The sequence below is a fragment of the Ornithodoros turicata genome, chromosome 10 (genome assembly GCF_037126465.1).
Source record: "Ornithodoros turicata isolate Travis chromosome 10, ASM3712646v1, whole genome shotgun sequence".
Classification (NCBI taxonomy): domain Eukaryota; kingdom Metazoa; phylum Arthropoda; class Arachnida; order Ixodida; family Argasidae; genus Ornithodoros; species Ornithodoros turicata.
The window spans coordinates 30,365,217-30,385,327 of record NC_088210.1 but is presented as its reverse complement, the minus strand read 5'-3'; the positions used below and the strand labels follow the sequence as shown (position 1 = coordinate 30,385,327).

At 44.3% G+C, this 20,111-nt stretch overlaps 1 protein-coding gene across 1 annotated transcript; it reads left to right on the top strand.

Annotated features, from left to right (window-relative positions):
* Positions 1–301: 301 nt before the first annotated feature.
* On the top strand, positions 302–12,347 carry LOC135369832 (transmembrane and coiled-coil domain-containing protein 4-like). Its single transcript, XM_064603385.1, has 15 exons — positions 302–549; positions 1,343–1,460; positions 1,548–1,605; positions 2,176–2,317; positions 3,005–3,137; positions 3,704–3,801; positions 3,871–4,014; positions 4,191–4,310; positions 4,383–4,547; positions 4,621–4,757; positions 5,949–6,033; positions 6,137–6,254; positions 6,311–6,428; positions 6,749–6,952; positions 7,576–12,347. The coding sequence occupies exons 1-15, from the start codon at positions 435–437 to the stop codon at positions 7,858–7,860; spliced, it is 2,040 nt and encodes a 679-aa protein (XP_064459455.1). The 5' UTR covers positions 302–434; the 3' UTR covers positions 7,861–12,347.
* The last annotated feature ends 7,764 nt before the right edge of the window (positions 12,348–20,111 follow it).

Genomic DNA, 20,111 nt, shown 5'->3' with positions numbered 1-20,111 from the left:
GGTTCGAATGGCATTTTTCACACAATCCTGGTAAACCTTCAGCAAGGGTGCGCAGCGATCTTCTTTGCGGCCACGCAGGAAATGATCAGAGAACCACACATTGAAACACGCGTCGTAGGCCTTCTTCAGCTCTGTACACTCACTACCAACGCTGTTCATTGTGATGTAGTTGTTGTTCCACGTCCACTGCTATAAATAATCCATTCTAATTCTCCTAATTCTTGGTATATAATTAGGAACCAGTTCAAAGCATCAACACATGGCTGATTCCCGTACACTGCAGATGGATTGGATTGACTTGGATCGGACATTTGTGCTCTGCGTTTGCGCAATTGTACATCGCCGAATTGATGCATTATTAGCTGTTTAATAAGTAAAAATAAGTAAAAATTTACAATTTAAGCAAGCATTGGCATAGTGATAGCAGGAATAGTATGTTAGTAATAGGTTCAGGTTATAAGGTATTGGATGGGGGCAGCACCGTGGAATCAGCTGTCATGGCTGACGAGATCGGAGTTGAAGCGGACGAAGCTCATACACTACCACAGAGTAAGTTGCTATAATATTATCGCAGCGAAGCAACATAAGTGCTCGTTTGCAAAGTCACAGTAAGCTTGCATAGATTGCACTGTTTCATCATTTTTGCGGTCATTATTGATCGTTGCCAATATCCCAATATTGGAACTGTATTGATCGGGAGATGTCAGCAACTGTATACATATTGCGTGTTCTTAGTTTTTATGGATGGTGTTATCGAATTATCCCACTGCAACCTAGACAGCGTGTATGCACGCACACTTATAAAAACGTTGTGACAGACTCGTGCTTCAATTTACTGTGACGTTGCTGATGCAAGTGATGTAATCCGGGTCGATCATCGCTATCAGTGTCAGCTATCTCAGAACGCCTGCTCATGCATTTTCCCGGTCATGTTTGTTACGTCAACACTAGGCGTCAAGTCTCGTCTGTGCTGCACCATGTGTTACACTGTTTACACTCGTGAGCGATAGAGTTCGTATCATCACTGGCACTTATGTATTCATGTTTTGTATTGTGCAGACTGGAAACACTGGCTGATGTTTCACTATCTTACACCGTTGACAGTAATGCCAGAATTAAAGAGAGGGGAATTCCTTGTTGCTGCCTTGTTTGCAGCTGCAGGGGTGTATCTTGAATTCTGCTATCGCGGTGACTGCGATAATACGTGTCGTACTTTTTAATCACATCTCTCAGGTTTTGTTTTTGCCTGCTTCGGATTTTGTGTTTCATGTGTGGTAGGAAGATTATAGACACGATCTACAACTTGGTGTCAAATGCTCATCATACTGTGGCGCTGTTTCAGCATCACAGCACCGCCTTTCAAGACCACTTCAGACAACCCTTGGGGATGCCGGTCTCTACTCATACTGTGCCATTTGTGCCCTCTCACTCCATGACCTCTTTCCAGATGAGTGGGATAGGTAATGCTTGCTTACGACGCTGTCAATTAGCTAGGCACTGTGAAGGTACGGTGAAATGTCATATGGGTTTGTCCTGTTTCCTTGCAGGGAATTTTGTGAGAAATGCATTTCACAGCTCATCTGTCACCTAGGGCTTCCTCCTCAGGTAGGAATTTATCTATGAGAAATTTATGACAGATACTAGAGTGCCATCCCCACGGAATATTCCAGTAGAAGAAAAAATTAGAGCTGTGCAAGGGCAGAAGTTCTACCGTGTGTTATGTTGAGCATTCACACAGTGCCCAAATAGTGGAAGTGGCACACCGAGTGCCTAGCAGACAACAATGTCTCTTTACTGTCGTCTGCTACCCTGTGGCTGCGCTGCAGGTTGTTCCTCATGACTAGTAGTGCGTGAAAGGACGTAATGACATTGAATGCCAACACGTATGTGGCAACAGACACCTATGTCTGTTGTTTTTGTCTGTGTCTATATGATGTTTTTTATGATGTTTTTTTATTTTAAGTAAATGATCTTTTTACAAACGTATCTACTTTCGCATTGCTTAATAGTAAAAACATATTATGCGTCCTGCTAGTCAATTTAGTAGATATCACAGTGCTTGCACATATATGTTCCTAGCTAGTTCCTGGTGTTGCAAGTGCTTGGAGCTTCGCATGAACATGCCTTGATCGTGAACTGAAATCTTTTAGCGAAAATACCGCATTTTTATCACAGGTGAAGCATGTTATGGAAGCACTAATGAAAGGGGAAGGTGGAGAATTGGAGCCATTTATTCATGTACTGAAAGAAGAGCCTGGTCTCAATGGCAACTGCTTACGGGTCGTGGAGGATTTGATCCTGTTTGCAGTGCAGGGAGGTAGGAGCGCTACTTGTTCACCCTTGTATGAAGTACAAAAATGCTTTTGAATTAGTGCTCTTATTGTAAGCCTGTAAGTACTTGCATTCTTTGTCGAGGAACATACTGCCTATTGCTTTAACATGTTCTATATCTTTCAAACATACATCTTCTTCATCTACATTTTGTGCTGTCAACAGGGCTGGCATCAGGTCTGGGCAAACTTGATACTCTCAGCATGCATCTAGGTAGTTACAGTAGAAACTGAATCTCTTCCTTGCAATTGCCGCCGGCATGCTGCACGCTCAAATAAAACTCAAACGGAAAGAAAGATGTCCTGGCAGCTAGTAACACCATTGCATGTGCCTTCAGTAGGATGCATTCTAGTGCATATTGATACTGTCCCTGGCATACGCCATATATAGTCATCCTTTTTAAAAGTTTGCTATGTATTGTCCACACCCAAGTATTGCTTGAAACTCCACAGTGGCACTGGTGTGTCAGTGGACACGAGCTGATTGTTTGGCACTTTATTTTGACAGGAGTGATACTTGGTGTTCAATAATTATTTCGTATTCCAATTAAGCATACCTCGAATGCATGCACGGCTCATGGTTAGTTGTGGTATAGCCTGTGGTGTGCACAAAATTTCGAGCTTGCTGCAGGTTGTACGAGAGGAAGTCATTGATGAAGCATCCATAATTTCAGGAGTATACGATGCTCGAATGCGCGTGTTCATCTTCTACGTTGCCTGGAGGCTAAGAGTATCCAGGTCACTGGTGGAGATGTATGAGGAGTCTGTGGTCGAGATGCTGTCCCAGGAAGTACATGAGCAGAGCGAGTGAGCATAATTACTACAACTGCCTCTTAGTATTATAGATAGGGACTGCACACTTCCTGCAATCTCAGGCTTGCCCTAGAATGTGCAGTTTCTTGTGGAATGTTGTGGAGAGATGTCTTTGTGAAACTAAACAGCTGAGCGACTGTGATTGCATTTCTGTCACCTAACACGGTTGGTCAAATCAACAGCTAGTAAACTAAAATATGCCGCACAAATATTTGTAGTATATTCACAGTAATTACAGTCGCCGACTGATTTTTCGGACATGCTCGATTATTCGGACTCGTTCACGGAACGGCCACGGGGCTACAGCATGTAACACGTTAGCTAGCATCACATGCACCTGCACGTTGAGACATGTAGTACAGGATATAGCCGCTTCTCTCACCCACACACCCCTACCACACCCGCCACAAGCACCAGCCCTTTACTGCCCCCTTTAAGCTAATATGTGTGCTTCAAATTGCAGCACTTTGTATTTGAAAGCTATTGTTTCTAACTGATGCCACATGTTAGGAATAACGTGGATCCTTACTACGTGTTTGGTATGCATGTCTAATTGTTAGGGAGGAACGAAAAGAAATTGCCAAACGAAAACGAAACAAGAAGATAAAGAGGTTCCTCATGATTGGTCTTGCCACCGTGGGAGGAGGAGCAGTTATAGGTAGGTAGACCTACGATATTCGCCAGTCGTTCCAGAGGTCTAAATTGCAATCACTTTATGAACATTTAGGGTTGACAGGAGGTCTGGCAGCACCTTTTGTGGCTGCTGGGGCAGGGGCTATCATTGGAGGCGCTGGGGCTGCAGCGTTGGGTTCGGCGACTGGCATTGCAGTCATAGGATCTCTTATAGGAATTGCTGGAGCTGGACTCACAGGTGTTTAAAGAACCTTACCACATGAGCCAAATCTTAGACCCCTTAAAGGGGCCACAAAATTTCCCAAACACACCACAAAATTTTTGCTTGTCACACCACACCAGTCTTGTGCTGTAATATTTGACTGAGTTTCGTTCTCATTGATAACGATAGAGGTTATCTCTGTTTGCTGCCAGGTTACAAAATGAAAAAACGTGTGGGTGACATCGAAGAGTTTGCATTTGACACTCTCACAGAAGGAAAGGAGCTTCACATAGCCTTAGCCATATCAGGATGGCTTTCCGAAGAAGACCCAAGTAAGCAAGAACTTTGTGATGAAACCCTGGAGTGCAACTGGTTCTGGTAGTAACATCTTCGTAACATTGCAGATGCGCTAAAGAAGCCATGGCGAACATTATTACACTCTCGCGAGCAGTACTGTTTGCGCTACGAGTCAGCCTATCTTCTCGAACTGGGTCACGCTATCGACTACCTGTTCAGCTTTGCTGTGTCTATGGCTGCTCAAGAGGCACTAAAATATACAATTTTATCTGGTAAGTAATGTTAAGCAAAAGGTGCATTGCCAGTGACGTACAGTTTGTCCGACCAACTCTGTAACGGCTGCAGGTTTGATAACGGCCATCACGTGGCCTGCTACTCTAGTCATGGTTGCCGGAGTCATAGACAACCCATGGGGAGTGTGCAACCGCAGGTCAGCTGAAGTGGGGAGGCACTTGGCAGACATCCTCATTGCAAGGCATCAGGTATTAAAGGGACAGTACGGTGTCTGGTTGACTGACTTTGAGGTTGAGGTTATCCGTATGTACCCGTATGACGTCCTCATTGCAAGGCATCCGGTATTAAAGGGACAGTACGGTGCCCGGTCGACTGACTTTGAGGTTGGGGTTAACCGTATGTACCCGCATGACATCCTCATTGTAAGGCATCAGGTATCAAAGGGACAGTACGGTGCCCGGTCGACTGACTTTGAGGTTGGGGTTACCCGTATTACCCGTATGACATCCTCATTGCAAGTCATCAGGTATTAAAGGGACAGTACAGTGTCCGGTCGACTGACTTTGAGGTTGGGGTTACCCATATGTACCCGTATGACATCCTCATTGCAAGGCATCAGGTATTAAAGGGACAGTACGGTGCCCGGTCGACTGACTTTGAGGTTGAGGTTACCCGTATGTACCCGTATGACATCCTCATTGCAAGACATCAGGTATTAAAGGGGCAGTACGGTGCCCAGTCGACTGACTTTGAGGTTGGGGTTACCCGTATGTACCCGTATGACGTGTTTACAGCGTGTTTACATCCGGTTTCAGTTTCACAGTGGCGTAAACGTGAACTACCACACCTTGGCAGATTTTATACACACTCTTAAAATAGAACTTCACCGCGTAGCACACCCTTAGCCAACCACCATCCGGAATGACATGGTTCCGCCCCCCCCCCCCCCCCCCCCCTATTGGTTAAAAACTGGAGGTGTATGCCTTTTGTGACACTTTTGCAGTTATATTGAGTGTCACAAAAAGCTGTATGCCCCACGCTTTCCACAAATCAGGAGTGATAACTGCATCATTCTGTGCAATGGTTGGCCTTCACTGTGCTACGTGGTGAAGCTCTGTTGTAAGAGTGCACCGTTTGTAGTCTGTCGTCAGTTTTTACATCTGACTTTGCATAATATGACTCTCTTAACATAATCATTTTCGCTTTCTATTGTGAACACCAGGTTTTAGCACATTATACCCTTAACTGCCTTTGCATAAAACTCCAATTGTCTTTCATCATCTTTTTTCACGAGCCCCTATCTCATACTAACAAGACACACTCATATGACGCTGCAGTTAGTTATAAATGACTGAATTAAATACAGAGCTTCAGCATTCAAACACCTCTCTGTGATTGAAACTTTTCTTCTTGAGCCGAAATTGAGCTGTGCATTGCAGGGGAAGAGACCGGTCACCCTAATTGGGTTCAGCCTAGGGGCACGAGTCATTTTCTACTGTCTGAAGGAGATGGCAAAAAGGAAAGGCACGTACATGCATGGACACTCACTCTTTGCATGTCACTTCTGAACATGCACCTCTTTCTTGTTCAAGATCACGCTGGTGTAATGCTCATTTTGCTCATGTAGGATGTGAAGGAATCATAGAAGATGCCATTCTACTGGGAGCCCCTGTGCCAGCCCATAGAGAAGAATGGGCACCGATGGCACGAGTCGTTAGTGGACGACTTGTTAATGGTTACTGCAGGTGAGACTGCTAAACCTTGAAACACCCGTTAGCATCTCTAATGGGAATCTCCGCAGAGGAGACTGGCTGCTGAAGTTCCTACACAGAACCTCTTCTGCCACGTTGAAGATAGCAGGACTACAGGCAATTCGGTGGAACAACCGAAGGATGTTCAACGTGGACTTAAGTGATGTTGTGAGTAGTATTTATAAGGGAAGGATTCAGCACATATGGTTAATATAGGAACATGTTTCTAGTATGACACCTTGACTCTTGAAAAGCATCTACTGGTGGGAAAAGACACTATTGCATGAGTTGTATGACCAATACTGTTTTGCAAAAATGTATTGCAGTGTTTTATGATAGTGCAAAAAAAAGCATTAGTTGCACCAGTTGATTCATGTTTTTAATCAACCGCACTACTAATCCTAGCCATACGGAGTATACTTTGAGACTAGCAACAGTAGCGTATATTTGTACAGTGTACGCAACTGACATGCGATTCTACTTTTAAGGTATCTGGTCATACAGACTATTCCAAAAAGATGGATATCATCCTGAAAGCAGTGGGCATCCAGACTTGTGATGATGTATCAGACTTAGATCCGAGCATGCGCAAGTCGAGATCGTATGCCCCTGAGAGAGTGGAGGTGCTCAATGGAAATGAGCTACATCGGTCTAAGTCTGACACATATCTCCTTGGCAAATGGCAACAACGGGTAAGGCCATTGCTGGAAACAGATTTTTCTACAGATTACCGTGTATGCACACGAGCGGCATTCCCCAGCATGCTACAGCGGAAGGTGCAAAAAGCTTCGTATCTCTCTGCTGTCGCGTGAGTGCGAGCGCTCAACATCATGTCTTCACGTACACTGCTAACCGTGGGGATATCCTGACACAAGATATCCCGTAGCAGACGACAGGAAACGACGGTGTCGTCTGCTAGGTGTCGTCTGCTAGGTGCCGTCTGCTAGGTGCCGTCTGCTAAGTGCGCAGCATGCCACTCCCGATATTCCGGCACTGTGTGAATTATCAACATAATTTTGGGGCAGAACATTGTTTCCGTGAGGAGTGTTTTCACTTTTTCTTCCACTACAATCTTCCACAAGGATGTCGCTCGTGTGAATACATGGTTAGGAACAGGTCCCCACATGTTGTTCGAGACACATGGCACAAGGACCCTACGGAATGCACCTTTTTGTCTGTTTTGTGCAGTTACCATGATGAATGGATACCAATTAGCCTAGGCCATTACTTTGACAAAGAGAAATAGATTCCATTTGCGTGAAATTGGATAAGATTAGATTAGACAAGGTTTCGTTTGATTGTATTCTCTTCCCAGAGGGTGTCAGTTGCGAACTTGTCACCCGGGGATCGTCTGCTCGGTTGCTCGCTGGAGAGCGTGCTCAGCCATACAAGCTCTGCGTTCAGTAGCCCAGCAGCAACACCCTGGTCACCGAGGGCTTTTCTCAACTCTACTCAACTTCTGCTGAAACCACGCTTGAGTCAGCGCGATGATGACACCACCAGCGGAGTTGCTTCAACCGCCGACAGCTGGGATTGGTCGGTCTGTGATGAAGAGGAGCATACCACAAAGCCTCACGTCACATTGCAAGGACCAAAGTAACTTTTATTGGTCTCCTTCGTTTACTGATAGACAGGACAAGTCAAATGCTGCAAATGACCTGAATGACTTACAATGTCTGTGAATGAATTTCTACTGTCCAGGGGAAGAAATTGTGGTTAAAGGATCACAACATATACATAAATGAGGCATACTGTTCTACCAGTTTTGATCAATTATGTGAGTAAGTGTTTACAGGGTAGCTGATGATAATGGTGGTGGTGCTGATCTTGTCGGTGGACATAGGTGCTGTGACAGTTGAATATTATAGGGATTGATCTTGATATGGTGAACGAATGTTGGCGAATTGATTGGCAGCTGTATGGCCTCTTCCATATCACTTTTTAGCTGAGAAGCTGTCACTTCTTTGTATTACGAGTTAGAATGTATTGTCAAAGCAGGTTTTCATTTCCACCGATTATTTGGTTGTCCTGCCGTATTTTTTATACAGACCTAGATATTTATATTGACTATGGAAGAATAGCTTGTGTATATATTGTTTACTGTGCAGTTCTTTTTCTCTTTTTGCAATGTTGAATTGACTACAATGTTATTAGAGCTGGATGTTTTGAGACAAAACCTGTCATCAGCCAAATTTGCCCCCTACCAGAGACAATCAAGTTTAACTCTGAATCCTACCAGGTAGTTAATTTTTCTACCACGCTGTTATTTAGTTTGGGTTCATGGTAAAAGGTCTAACTGCTGAAGATGCATAACCCAGCTACAGCTACACCATAGCAAATGTGCTTCATGGATTGCTGTAAGCATAATACAGTTGTTTTTCTTTTTTCTGCCACAAATTTCGCTAATTTGCAGAGAAGACATACTTTTTCTTCACACAGAAAATATCGATCTCGAATAAGGTTGTTTCGCACGATTCCAGCAGGTTTTCTTGTCTACTAAGATAGCACTCTAAGATAGACCCCAAAACTCCCAGCTCTAAACATAAACAACTTTTACATCTTTATATATAATGGTTGCAAAAGTGTACAGAGAACAGTTCCATCCATGAATGTCCTGAAGCATATGTAGGGCCTTGTGCTCTAGGGTTAAATCTGGTAAAACCCTTTTCTATCTCTGATTTGCACCATCGTCACTTGTGGTAAAGCCTGAAAAACCACGAATACGAACGTCCCAAGGTGCAAATTCAGCAGGCACCGGAAAACGTCAGAAGCGCTTTCACCCGAACATATGCTTTTCCACCTCGTATTGCCCGAGTTTACCCGGTCTTACAGTTCTTGAAATAAAACCAGATTTTTGTCCCCGATTTCAAAAAAAAAAAGCATAAAACCCGAAATCACAAGGGCCCAAGCATATGTGCCACGTCATTTTGTATATCTTGTACAGTATATAATGTACCACAGTTGAATTGTGTGTTCTGTTCCTATTATGCACCGTTCCACATGTTGCATATATAAGCATTGCCAGATTACCGTGTTGGAAATGGGAATTGTCCTCGTAACTACACTATACCTCTGTATCTGTTAAAGCACACAAGGAAGGCATCAACTCCAAAAGCCATTATTGATGCAGGGTCCATTATTTAATACAAGTTTCGAAATAGTCTTCTAAACTTATTTTGCGATCTAATGGAAAGGTGGTGGTAACTAACCTAGCCCATTTGATGTACAATAATGACAAAGTTCTGCTACAATCACGCTTATCAGTGTTGTATATCCTGGCCTTCCAGTCTTACGAAGACCTTTCTTGCGACAAGGGTCATGACCCCTGGCGTTAGACTCCTAGAATATGTGGTTGCCTGCTTAACCTCGCTGAGCGTGTCTTAGAAAAACCATTGTACATTGCCCCAATATAGACACCCATATTTTTTTAGGGTTGCCCCGTACCAATCATATCATATATGCCTAGCAAGAGTTTGGTGTATAGGTCGTAGTGAATTCATACGGGCTCAACCGTACCCGGTGTCAGGTGCTATTGGGTATCAGCACCAGGTGATTTTTAATGTGTTCCAAAAGCACTGGATGTGCGAAAAGAGTTCTTCTCAACGGAGACACGGTGTCCACAAGGCATACCCTCTGTAAATGTCTCCACTCCAGTCATTTACATATCCATGTGTCACTTTTTGAATCGGACATGAGAACTACGGACACCTTGGTGTTACAACCGGGATCAGCGGTTTTTGCATCTTGTCGTGGCAAGAACGACATGTATAGTTCTATGTAAGTCTGTAGAAATTGTGTTTCTGTTACGATAGAGCTTCCAGATGGTTTTGCTGTATGTTGCCATGACAATCGAATCTGAGGAGTTATGCTGGTCAGAACGCAGCACGTACTTCCTAACGCTAAATGGCTCTGACGAACATACCTCTCCCTGAGTCTGTGGTTGTTTTTGTGAATGTGCTCATGTTATAAAGACCAAGTGATATCAAAGTAATCTGTCAGAGAACACATAGCAATGTTTGTAGTTTATTACTTACAGGAAGAGCCCAAAAGAGTCTCTCCATTTATTTGTATGGCCCATGCTTCCAATGTGAGCAGCTGTTATGTAAAGATGGATTTCTTTTTAAAAAGTGGGATACTTTTCAGCAGCACAGGGCAAACTGTTGTATAATGTTCAGCATATCAGCATTTACTGTTAAACGAACGTCCGTTTCACGAAGCAGTTCAGATACGTGCATCAGTTGGAAGTATGCTACTGTTGTCCCCATGTCAGAGTCGGAACAGAAAGCACAAGATCTATACAGAAAAACCTGCCAGGCCAAATTCTGCAGTGACATTCATTAAGCAGCTTCCAGCAACTTTTATTGCTGTTGGTTGCCATGCTATCCGCTCGGTGACGCAACTCAAAAACTCTGAAGTGTGCTGTGCAAGCCTAGAATGATTCCTCTACCTCAGTGTGAGGCATGATAACCTGGCATTTATGACACATGAGACAGCTTCCTTGTAGGCAGTTGCAATGGTGTAAACTGCAGGAGAGTAGTAGTAGTAGGTTCAAAAGGGTTCAAGGGCGATTCCTTTGTCAGAGCGCGTAGTGGTGGAGGTGTTTTTTTTTGGGGGGGGGGGATCCCCCCCCCCCAAAAAAAAGTGAAAACTATGGAAAAGGAGTGAAAACTATGAATGAATGTGTACATAAGCAAGAAACATGCATGTTCGAAATTTACAGCAGAAATGTCAGCGCTGCTATTTAGTTAGCATACATCTTTGTAATAGTGGTATGGGATGTAGAAGGGTATAATCTGTACATGTACAGCGAAGGTGTTTTTCATATCGGAAGTCAACCTGCTGGTCCTGCCACAAGTTTCCCTACGACATTGTTCGAAATGTATGCGGAATTGAGTTTCAGCCATTTCTTCCTTATCGTGACAATCAAGGTTTCAGAAGAGAGCATCCAAAATGCTCGTGCCCATCTCCAAGAAATAGTACAATAGAGTTATTTTTTGATGTCGCCATGTACATCCTGCTTTCTTTATTTTTAAATGTTACACGTGAAAAATGTGTTGTCTGTTAGATTAGCACAAAATGAGTAGGAATAATGTCGCAAGTATGAAAGCCGTAGGCAGTGCTCTAATTATCTGCCGTATACAGTGGTGCTAGTAATTTATTTTGTTTAAGATGTAGGAATTTTTATACATTTTTGGTGATGTGAATAGTGTATGTACATTTTTGTAATGATTTACACTCTGATTTAGAGCCTTTTATGTACAGGGTGCCTCACGATGTCCAAAATTTTCTTAAATTCGTGGTTCATATTTCCTCTGTGGTCCTCCAAAAGCTGCACTGCATACGACTATTTGTGGTATCGCCCACTTCGACGTAATATTGTTTTAACTGCCAGTGCAGGCGTTTATGAGCTGTCATAATTAATTTGTTCATTAATAAACATGAATCGATTGTTTAAATTAGAAAGTTGTATATACAGCCTTGAAGTTGCTATCCTGCAAAAATAGAAACCGCAACGAACTCATATACAGATTAAAATATTCAAAACCTCTCTGGGTCCTGCGAAACAACACTTCTGCTGTCAGCACGAAGTGCTATCGGACTAAAACATTATAATTTAACCAACCGACCCATTTTTTAATAATTATTTGAATTATTTTTAAGGCTGACGCATGCTGTTAAAACAATATTACGTCGAAGTAGGCCATGGTCCAAGCAGCACAACATCTTGACCCAATATTGGACCGATATTGGCAATACTGGCCCTATATTTGGCCGGCATTGCTAATATTGGTCCAATATTGGGGCCAAGATGTCGTGCTGCTTGAAGATCCAATTGCACCGGTGCAAATGGGTATATGCAGTGCAGCTTTTGAAGGAAAAAAATGAACCATGAATTTAGGAAAACATTGGCACGCTCGTCAAGAAGCACCCTGTATGTGTAGCAGTTCTTCCATCAACGGAATGGTACCGGTGACTCGTTTCAACTTTCTTTTCTACTGCCATCTGAGTTTACAGATTTTGCTTGCGTAGTTCCAGAAAACGTGTGCAGTAATTAATCGTAACAATAAAATACCATTGATCAGTTAAGGCTGGGCTGAGTGTGTTCAATTTTGCGTCTAAAAACTTGCGTGCCAAACGTCTTTGAGGCCTCTTCCTTCATTTCTGACTGCGTAATCATTGGCTCAAAGGGATAGTTCGCTCTCCAAGCATCGATTCGTTGATGTCTAAGTTCGTTCAGTGTAGAAATAACTTGATGCGTCGTGAAAAATAATCGGAACGCATCTATTGGACAGCGGGCAGCATCGTGCCAACGCTGTCCAATAGACCCCTCCCTGTTTGTAAACAAATGACGTCATAGTATTCGACAGTGCCACCAATTTGGTAGAGTTGAACTATTTTCGAGGCTAGGGGCGATGAAAGTCGCGCCCGAAAGCCACGGTCTTGAGGGGATGACGATGGTCCCTGAGAGGGACGCGACCTTCGGTCCTACTTTTCTTTCACTAGCAGGCAGCGAACAAGTGCCCATTCGTGGAACCCAGCCCTCCCCTTCAGATTTGTTTCGGTTTCAGTCTGTCTACCAGCGTCATGATGACGTTTCTCGGGTAGAGGTCTATAGGCGCGTTTCGATTACTTATCTCGACGCATCAAGTGATCTCTACACCGAACAAACTTAGCCTCCCAGGTCCGTGCATTAGTTTCGGGCTGCTCCAGCAGTATGATTTATTGTAGGCATCTGAAGGCAACGAGATCTACGTAAGCAGGCTTTCCCGCGGAAAATGACGTACGCGCGACGTCACTCTGACAACAATGTGACGACAAGAGGGCGTTCCCGTTTCCCTGGCAGAGATGCGGCTTTCCTATCGCCGGCCCGTGCGCCAGCCCTGAAGCAACGTCACGAGACGTCACGTGAGCCGGTCGCAGCCTCCCGTAATATGCTCCTCCCCCGACGACGCCCGGCCGAGCTGCCGGTTCCCACGGGAAACTACTGAAAACTCGGGAAATACATCGATTTCGAACGAAAGGGATTGACGGGGAGTTGTTCATCGTCTATTGCACACGTCCAGCACGTTTTTTTCCAGTTTCCGCTAGGGGGCGAACTATCCCTTCAATCCTCTTCACAAAAACCCTGGGAGTAATATACGATATTAACGCACAGGTTCATGGTAAATGTCATCATTCATGGGTAAAGGTTCGTGGTGCGTCGGTACGGCAGTGTGCGTCGATCGACGTCAGGAAAAGAATCGCAGACGACGTTAAGAGGACGTCGGAAAGAACCCACGCAGCACAACATCTTGGCCCAATATTGGACCATTATTCGGCCAGGTTCAGCCGCGTAGAAGCGCGATCAATGGACAGGTACACGGTTCGTCCGCCTGGCAGTCGGGCGTCGGCCTGCCCTTGAATCGAAGGGACCTAGCGTTTAGCTACAATGGACCTCTACCCGAGAAGCGTCATCACGATGTTGGTAGACAGCCCGAAACCGATACAAATCGTAAGGGGAGGGCTGGTTTCCATGAATGGGCACTTGTTTGCTGCATCCTATTGAAAGAAAAGTAGGAGCGAATGTCGCGTCCTTTTCATGGATTATCGTAATCCCCTCAAGACCGTGGCTTCGAGCGAGCGTGGTTCAACTCTACCAGAATGGTGGCGCTGTCGAAGACTATGAAGTCATTTGCTTAAAAACAGGAAGAGGTCCATTGAAAAAAAAAAAAAAATGACAGGTTCTTTTCGGCATCACGGCTTCCATATTCCTCACATAAAAACCACCAATACATCTGTGAGCTTTCTTACCTACACTGTGTGTGCCCACAACAACCCACATGAACTGACTGGAAGGAGGAACGAATACCTATAATAAGGATTTATCTGCTTCCTGAAGACTATCTTTAGGTTGCGTGCTTTAAGAACTCCAGCGCGTGGCTAATGCCATTTTCGGCGCGGTACTGTCCAGGGAAATGGGAATATAGCCGTAATCAATGTGTATTAATCGCGTTAGGTCTATATGAAGAGAGGCCCGGAGTCTGTTAGAAGTGTACACGACAAATATTAGCCGCGGTGGAAGAGCAATCCTTTGCTGGGAAACAGATGAAAGGAATGATCATCGTCTGTCTGGAATTCAATTAGTATTGACCCAGGGAAAGATTCCCCGCTCGGATTCCCTGCACTGCTTGGGTCAAGAGCCGCGCGTATTGTGGAGGAGCGGAATTGGGTCCATAACTTCGGCTGTCATCGAAGCTGTGAATTGTGGCACGTCGGATATAGGGGCGGGGCCTTTTGGTCGTCATCCTCTGGGTTGGATCGTGTTTTGTTTTGAGAGGCGGTAAATGAACAAGAAATAGAGAATGAAAGACGACTGAAAGCGTGGGTGGATGTAGTCTTTTTGTGTATCGACAAAAAAAGGTTACATCTACCGTGGATCCATAGGACATTAGCTCTGGATGGACTAATTTTGCTTTGGAGGGCCAGCAGAAGCGCATGTAGTGCGATGTGTGCAGTTTTCTTTTTGTAGTTTTAATATTTGATCATATAATGTATATATATATATATATGTTTGTAACTCAAACGTCGCCATGCCAGTACTGGACAGTTGTTTCGGCCTTGTTGGGCCTCATCAACAGTACGCAGGCAGGCAACGTTTGAGTGGATGGCGTCAGAAGGTCACGTAACACGTGATTCCTCCCGTCAGGGTGAGATAACTCACTCACTGAAAGCCCAGTGCAAAGCCAGTGAAGTATACAAGGAAAAAATAGCCAGAGCTCTTTGGCTGCACGTATATATATGTAGAATCTCTCGTTTTCTGCAATTATACTTTGTGAGACCTCTCGAAACGCAAAAAAAAAAAAAAAAAAAAAACGGCAAAAACAAACTTACAGCAATACAAGTTTGAATTACAGCTTATAACGTCATGAGACAACAGGATAACTTTTCGTACCGGCCTTGGTGGCTCAGTCGGTAGCGTGTTCGCCTTCTGATCCCGAGATCGCGGGTTCGAACCCGGCCGAGAACGCCAGCAACTTGGTGGCAGGGTACAAGTTGCTTAGACACGCCGTCTTCCGCGAGGGACGTTAAATACGGGGTGCCGTGTGGTGAGCTTTCATCGCACGTTAAAGAACCCTCAGGTGGGCAAAAGCAATCCACAGACCGACCGCTGTGGCGTCGCTCATGATCTCAGTTGTCTCGCGACGTAAACACTCAATTATTATTATAACTTTTCTTTTTCACCCATCGTCGCTCTATCTAGTAATACCTCGGAACGGAACGGAACGGAACGGAACGGAACGGAACGGAACGGAACGGAACGGAACCTAACTGTAACTATAGGCCGTAACTATATCTTTGAGCAGCGATATTGGGCGATAGGCAAAAGAGAAGATTGCCTGACTCTTTTTCTCTTGGTGACGCACATACTCGTACATCAAATATGCTCAAGTCGTATGGGAGTAGTTGCGGAAGGAGTATTTAATGATTAAAGAAATTACTGAATGATTGCCGAAATATTACTGAAAGAGACTCGGTGGAAGCGAGCAGTCTCGGAAGACGATGTTGTCAAGACCTGCCGGAAGTAGCGTTCTCGAGGATAATTTTACAAACACCACAACGATCACGATTCTATCACAAAGGCGAAGTTCTACGGTAAACGCGATTGGTGCCTCCTGTTTTAATCCCGGACTCGGATATATCGAACGTATATTCGGATTTCCAACCCGTTTAGACTCACTTTCCTGCTCCACTATAACGTAGAGCGATCCCCCTAGACAACTGCAGCACAATAAGATAATTGCCCACCGAATATATTCGAGATATCGATGAGAGGCGCATCACACAATAGAGAACCAGCTGAACAGAAGCAGTAATCTAGAAAAGCGTATGAATCTGTTTCGATATAGCAGGGTGGGGACTATATGGTTGAGGAAATGCGGTTCTTCAAATGAGCTACATGCGCATTGCACAAGAGAGGGTGAAAAGTTGGAGCCCGGAGTGGACGAGAGAGCTTTTTTTTTTTTTTTTCCGTCGCGCATGGTTGCCTAACGAGGTGGTCAACGGGGCACGTACGCTCGGGGGTCAAGGAGACGTGAAACTTATAAATACACACAAGCGAACGTAAACAAAACTGATTATGCGTGCCTGCACATAGGCGCATATTGTGGTAATCAACGCGTAATCAAGTTGGCTCGAACGACAGCTGCGTGACAACGTGACAAAAAGTGGACTCGCTCTGCAGTTCTGTCTCCACACTCTTATTTTGATTCTGTCGTAGGCCCCTAAAAGACAACTTCACCCCATAACACGCCAACGGCCAATCGTTGCACAGAATGATTTCTGGATGGTGCGGGGCGTACCTCTCTTTGTGACTCTTATGCGTAAGTGTCACAAAGAGGCGGTCGCCGAATCAGGGAAGACAACGGTGTCATTCTGAGTGAAGCCTGGTGGCTAGGAGCGTGCTATGCGGTGAAGCTATGTTTTTAAGAGGGAAGCAACGTGTGGGAAGACTGCCGAAAAAAAAAAAGCAAATTGGGGAGCAATTAGTAGCTTTTAGTTAATTACTTAATTTATTTAATTAGCAATTACTCCCCATTTTAGTATTCAGATCCTAAAATTTACTCCCACTACTGCAAATAGTCTTTAAACTTGGTACATTTCCCTGCATTTGTCCCGAAAAGGGCGTAATGGTGGTGGTGGTTGTACCCAACAGTACTAAAATTACTGTTTTATCCCCTTAGAGTGCACTGCCAACGAGCGAATTCTCTATTCATTCGGGCACGCTTGTGGACTCCAAGAAAAGAAGGAGTAATTAATTAATTAGTGAAAGAGACTTCTACGGTCATGAGTCTACAATGGGAAGTAATAGCAAAACACGGGACTAAATAGAAGCAGCAATTTTTTTCTAATTTACTGCCATTTTTTATTAGAGCGTAGTTTCTCTCGCTAAGGAGCAACGTTTCCTTTGCTACTTATACAACGTTGCTGTACTTTTATATCTCGCCGTTAACTGCTACTTTCCTATAGTGTATCACGGACAAACTCTACAGCAGCAGCCACTTCCAACCTCGCCATACAAAGTGGCCCTTCTTGGTTGCCTGTCAGTCAATCTATAAACGATCGTTATCATGCGGATCACGTGCACAAATGCTCCGCTTTATCGTCTCAAGAAGACCCCATCTACGAGCTCGACGATAAGGGTCATAACGTCGTAAAGGCCACCCCGCAACGGCGGCGTAAAGCTTCCTTCTGATGTGTATGGGCCCCCCTTGTAAAGATTGCTTCACTGCCTTACGATACTTTCAGAAGGAGAAGCTGCATTCGAGGGTGCCCTTCTTTGGAATGGCGCAGTGTTGTGCCGCGACCTCTTTCAGCGAACCTCTTGAGTGAGGAGAAGGTTCTTCTTATGCGAATTAATTGCACGTCGAACCGGTGTATTCGGTTCTAACGAGCTCTACCGTCTTTTGAATGAATTGCTCTCGTCCTAACGAGGGATCGTTATGTATGATACGATACAAAAGTATTCACGAAGGCATAACAGTATTACGAAAGTGGATTATGGTTTCTTTTTATCAGGGGGAGGTTTCGATAATTGCTGCTGCTCCCCTTTTAACGCGGTATGCTGTGTTGATAGAGGTTAGAGCATCGCTTCTTATCCTTCGTGTCCTTCAATCTCGTCCTATCAATGCGTGGTACGCTTTACGCGAAATATCCGACATTTTTTTTTTCATTTCACGCATGTAAAGTCAACCGGAGATGTGGACCACGCATCAGTGCGTATCAAAGGAGTGTGATCGAAGAAAACGTCATCGACAGCAGCGCGCTCTGGAGGGAAGACATATCACTGCACCGGGTCACCGGTCACGTTAGGGCTAATACGTTTTAGAAGTATACATGGCATGCCTAATCGGTAGACAGTTTAGGTTAGATTACACGAGTCATTCGGTTTCGGTATGCGATTTGTTTCGTAGAGAACCGGCGCTCATTTTTTTTAGTTTACACAATTTGTCCACAGTAAAATTTGTTACATTGTTCAGCGTGGCAATCGAGGTACGCGAAAACTGGTACCCGATGAAATGGAGTTCAGTGCGTGAAAACTTATACGCTAATAAACGGTAGTTTCAGTGTTTTTGTCTTTTTATTACCTTTCAGCGTCTAAAAGCGGCCTTTTTTTCTAAACAAGTACTCTTTGCTTTATTTCATGGGAAAGGTGTAATAGCTGTGTTGAGAAAGGGGTTTGCAAAACATCCAAACAGTGTTTTAACAACTTGTGTTGAAATTGTGTTTTCGATAGAACATGCACGACGAAATAATGTGTGCGTTTTTGTTTTGTTTTTTTGTCTCGTAGAATATACCATTTCGAAGGAGGTTTTATGAAACATGCTTGTGCATGTCGACTTACACCACAAAGGTGTGAGCCATACGAAAAGACATTTACACTTGAAAGGTGTAAACAAAACCCCACTGTGTGCCTTGAATTATGAAACAAGTGCGAAACACAAGTGACCTCTTAGCACCACTTTGCTTTAGTAAAGTATTTAACACCTGTCCTACTAGTACGTAGAAGTTGTGTGTTGAGACGCTTCAAATCGTAGAAACATCACGAGGTCCAGCTATTTAGTATTCATTCAAGGCATTGACTTCACCCAAACAGCAGAACATCTTGGGCCAATATTGGACCAATAGTCGCAATGCGGGCCCGATATTGGTCCAAGGTTGGTCCAACATTGGTCTAAGATTGATCCAATGTTGGTCCAATATTGCTATAAGATTGGTCCAAGATTGGTGCAATATTGGTCCAAGGTTGGTCTAATGTTGGGCCAATATTGGATGCTGTGCTGCTTAGGCTCTTACATTTTATCTGGGCGTCTCGCACGTGAACGTGTACATGCTTCGGTAAAGGCTGAAGCAATAAGATGACTGCAGACAAATTTGAATCTGGAGCAAAATCAATCTCCTTCCGATACTTCCGATACCTCCGCAAAATCCGACATCTGATTCGGCCGATGAAACGATCGAGCCTGCACGATTCGTATCCAGCCTGCAGCGTCCGGATAGAGCACCCTAAAAACGCGAGACGGCAGAAAACGGAAAACATCCTTCCGACCGTCATATATCACATGACATCTCTCCAGCGCCCATCGTGTGATGGATGATCCGATACACATTATAACTCCTGTCTTTGTGCGGCGGCGTTTTAGTTGGAATGTCCAGGCAATTCTTCTATCGGCAAGGGCGTTTCGCAAAGTCGTCCAGCCGTGCAACACGGGAACACTTATGGACCGAGTCCCCCGCGTGTATTGTTCGGAAGCGCTTCTGTTCTCTGTCCGTCTGCTTTACTTTTGCTGGCCCATTGATTTTCGCTGCTGGTGAACAACTTTGAAGGCGCCGCGTATTACTGTTATTAAGGGTGTGCTTCTTGTCTTTCTGCAAAAAAAAAAAAAAAAAAAAGAAGAATAAAATACTAAGACAAAAGGATCGCGCTTTAAGGCGGCCGCTTTTCAACTGAAAGAAGTAACATATCTGGGAAACGGGCCTTTGAGACACGTGAACATGATTGTACATGTTGATTGCGTTCAATATTCTTAGCTGTAAGGAAGTTTACTTCGAGGAGGTGGTTTCTTCGCGAAATAGTAATAAAAATATATTGTATGCATGTTTGGACATTGTGCCAAACGCGTTCAAATCCTATAGTCTTGTGGGGCTGTCCATCCTTTGCAGTAATTTTTTGGCGAAACTCTTTGATATGCTATTAAATGTTTATTGAAAGTCGTTTAATGTTTCGGAAAATGGTTGATTTTTTTGCATTACTACCGCGGTGGTGTCACAATTTAGTCGTAGCGCAAACACAGTCTGGCGAACACGTAGTGG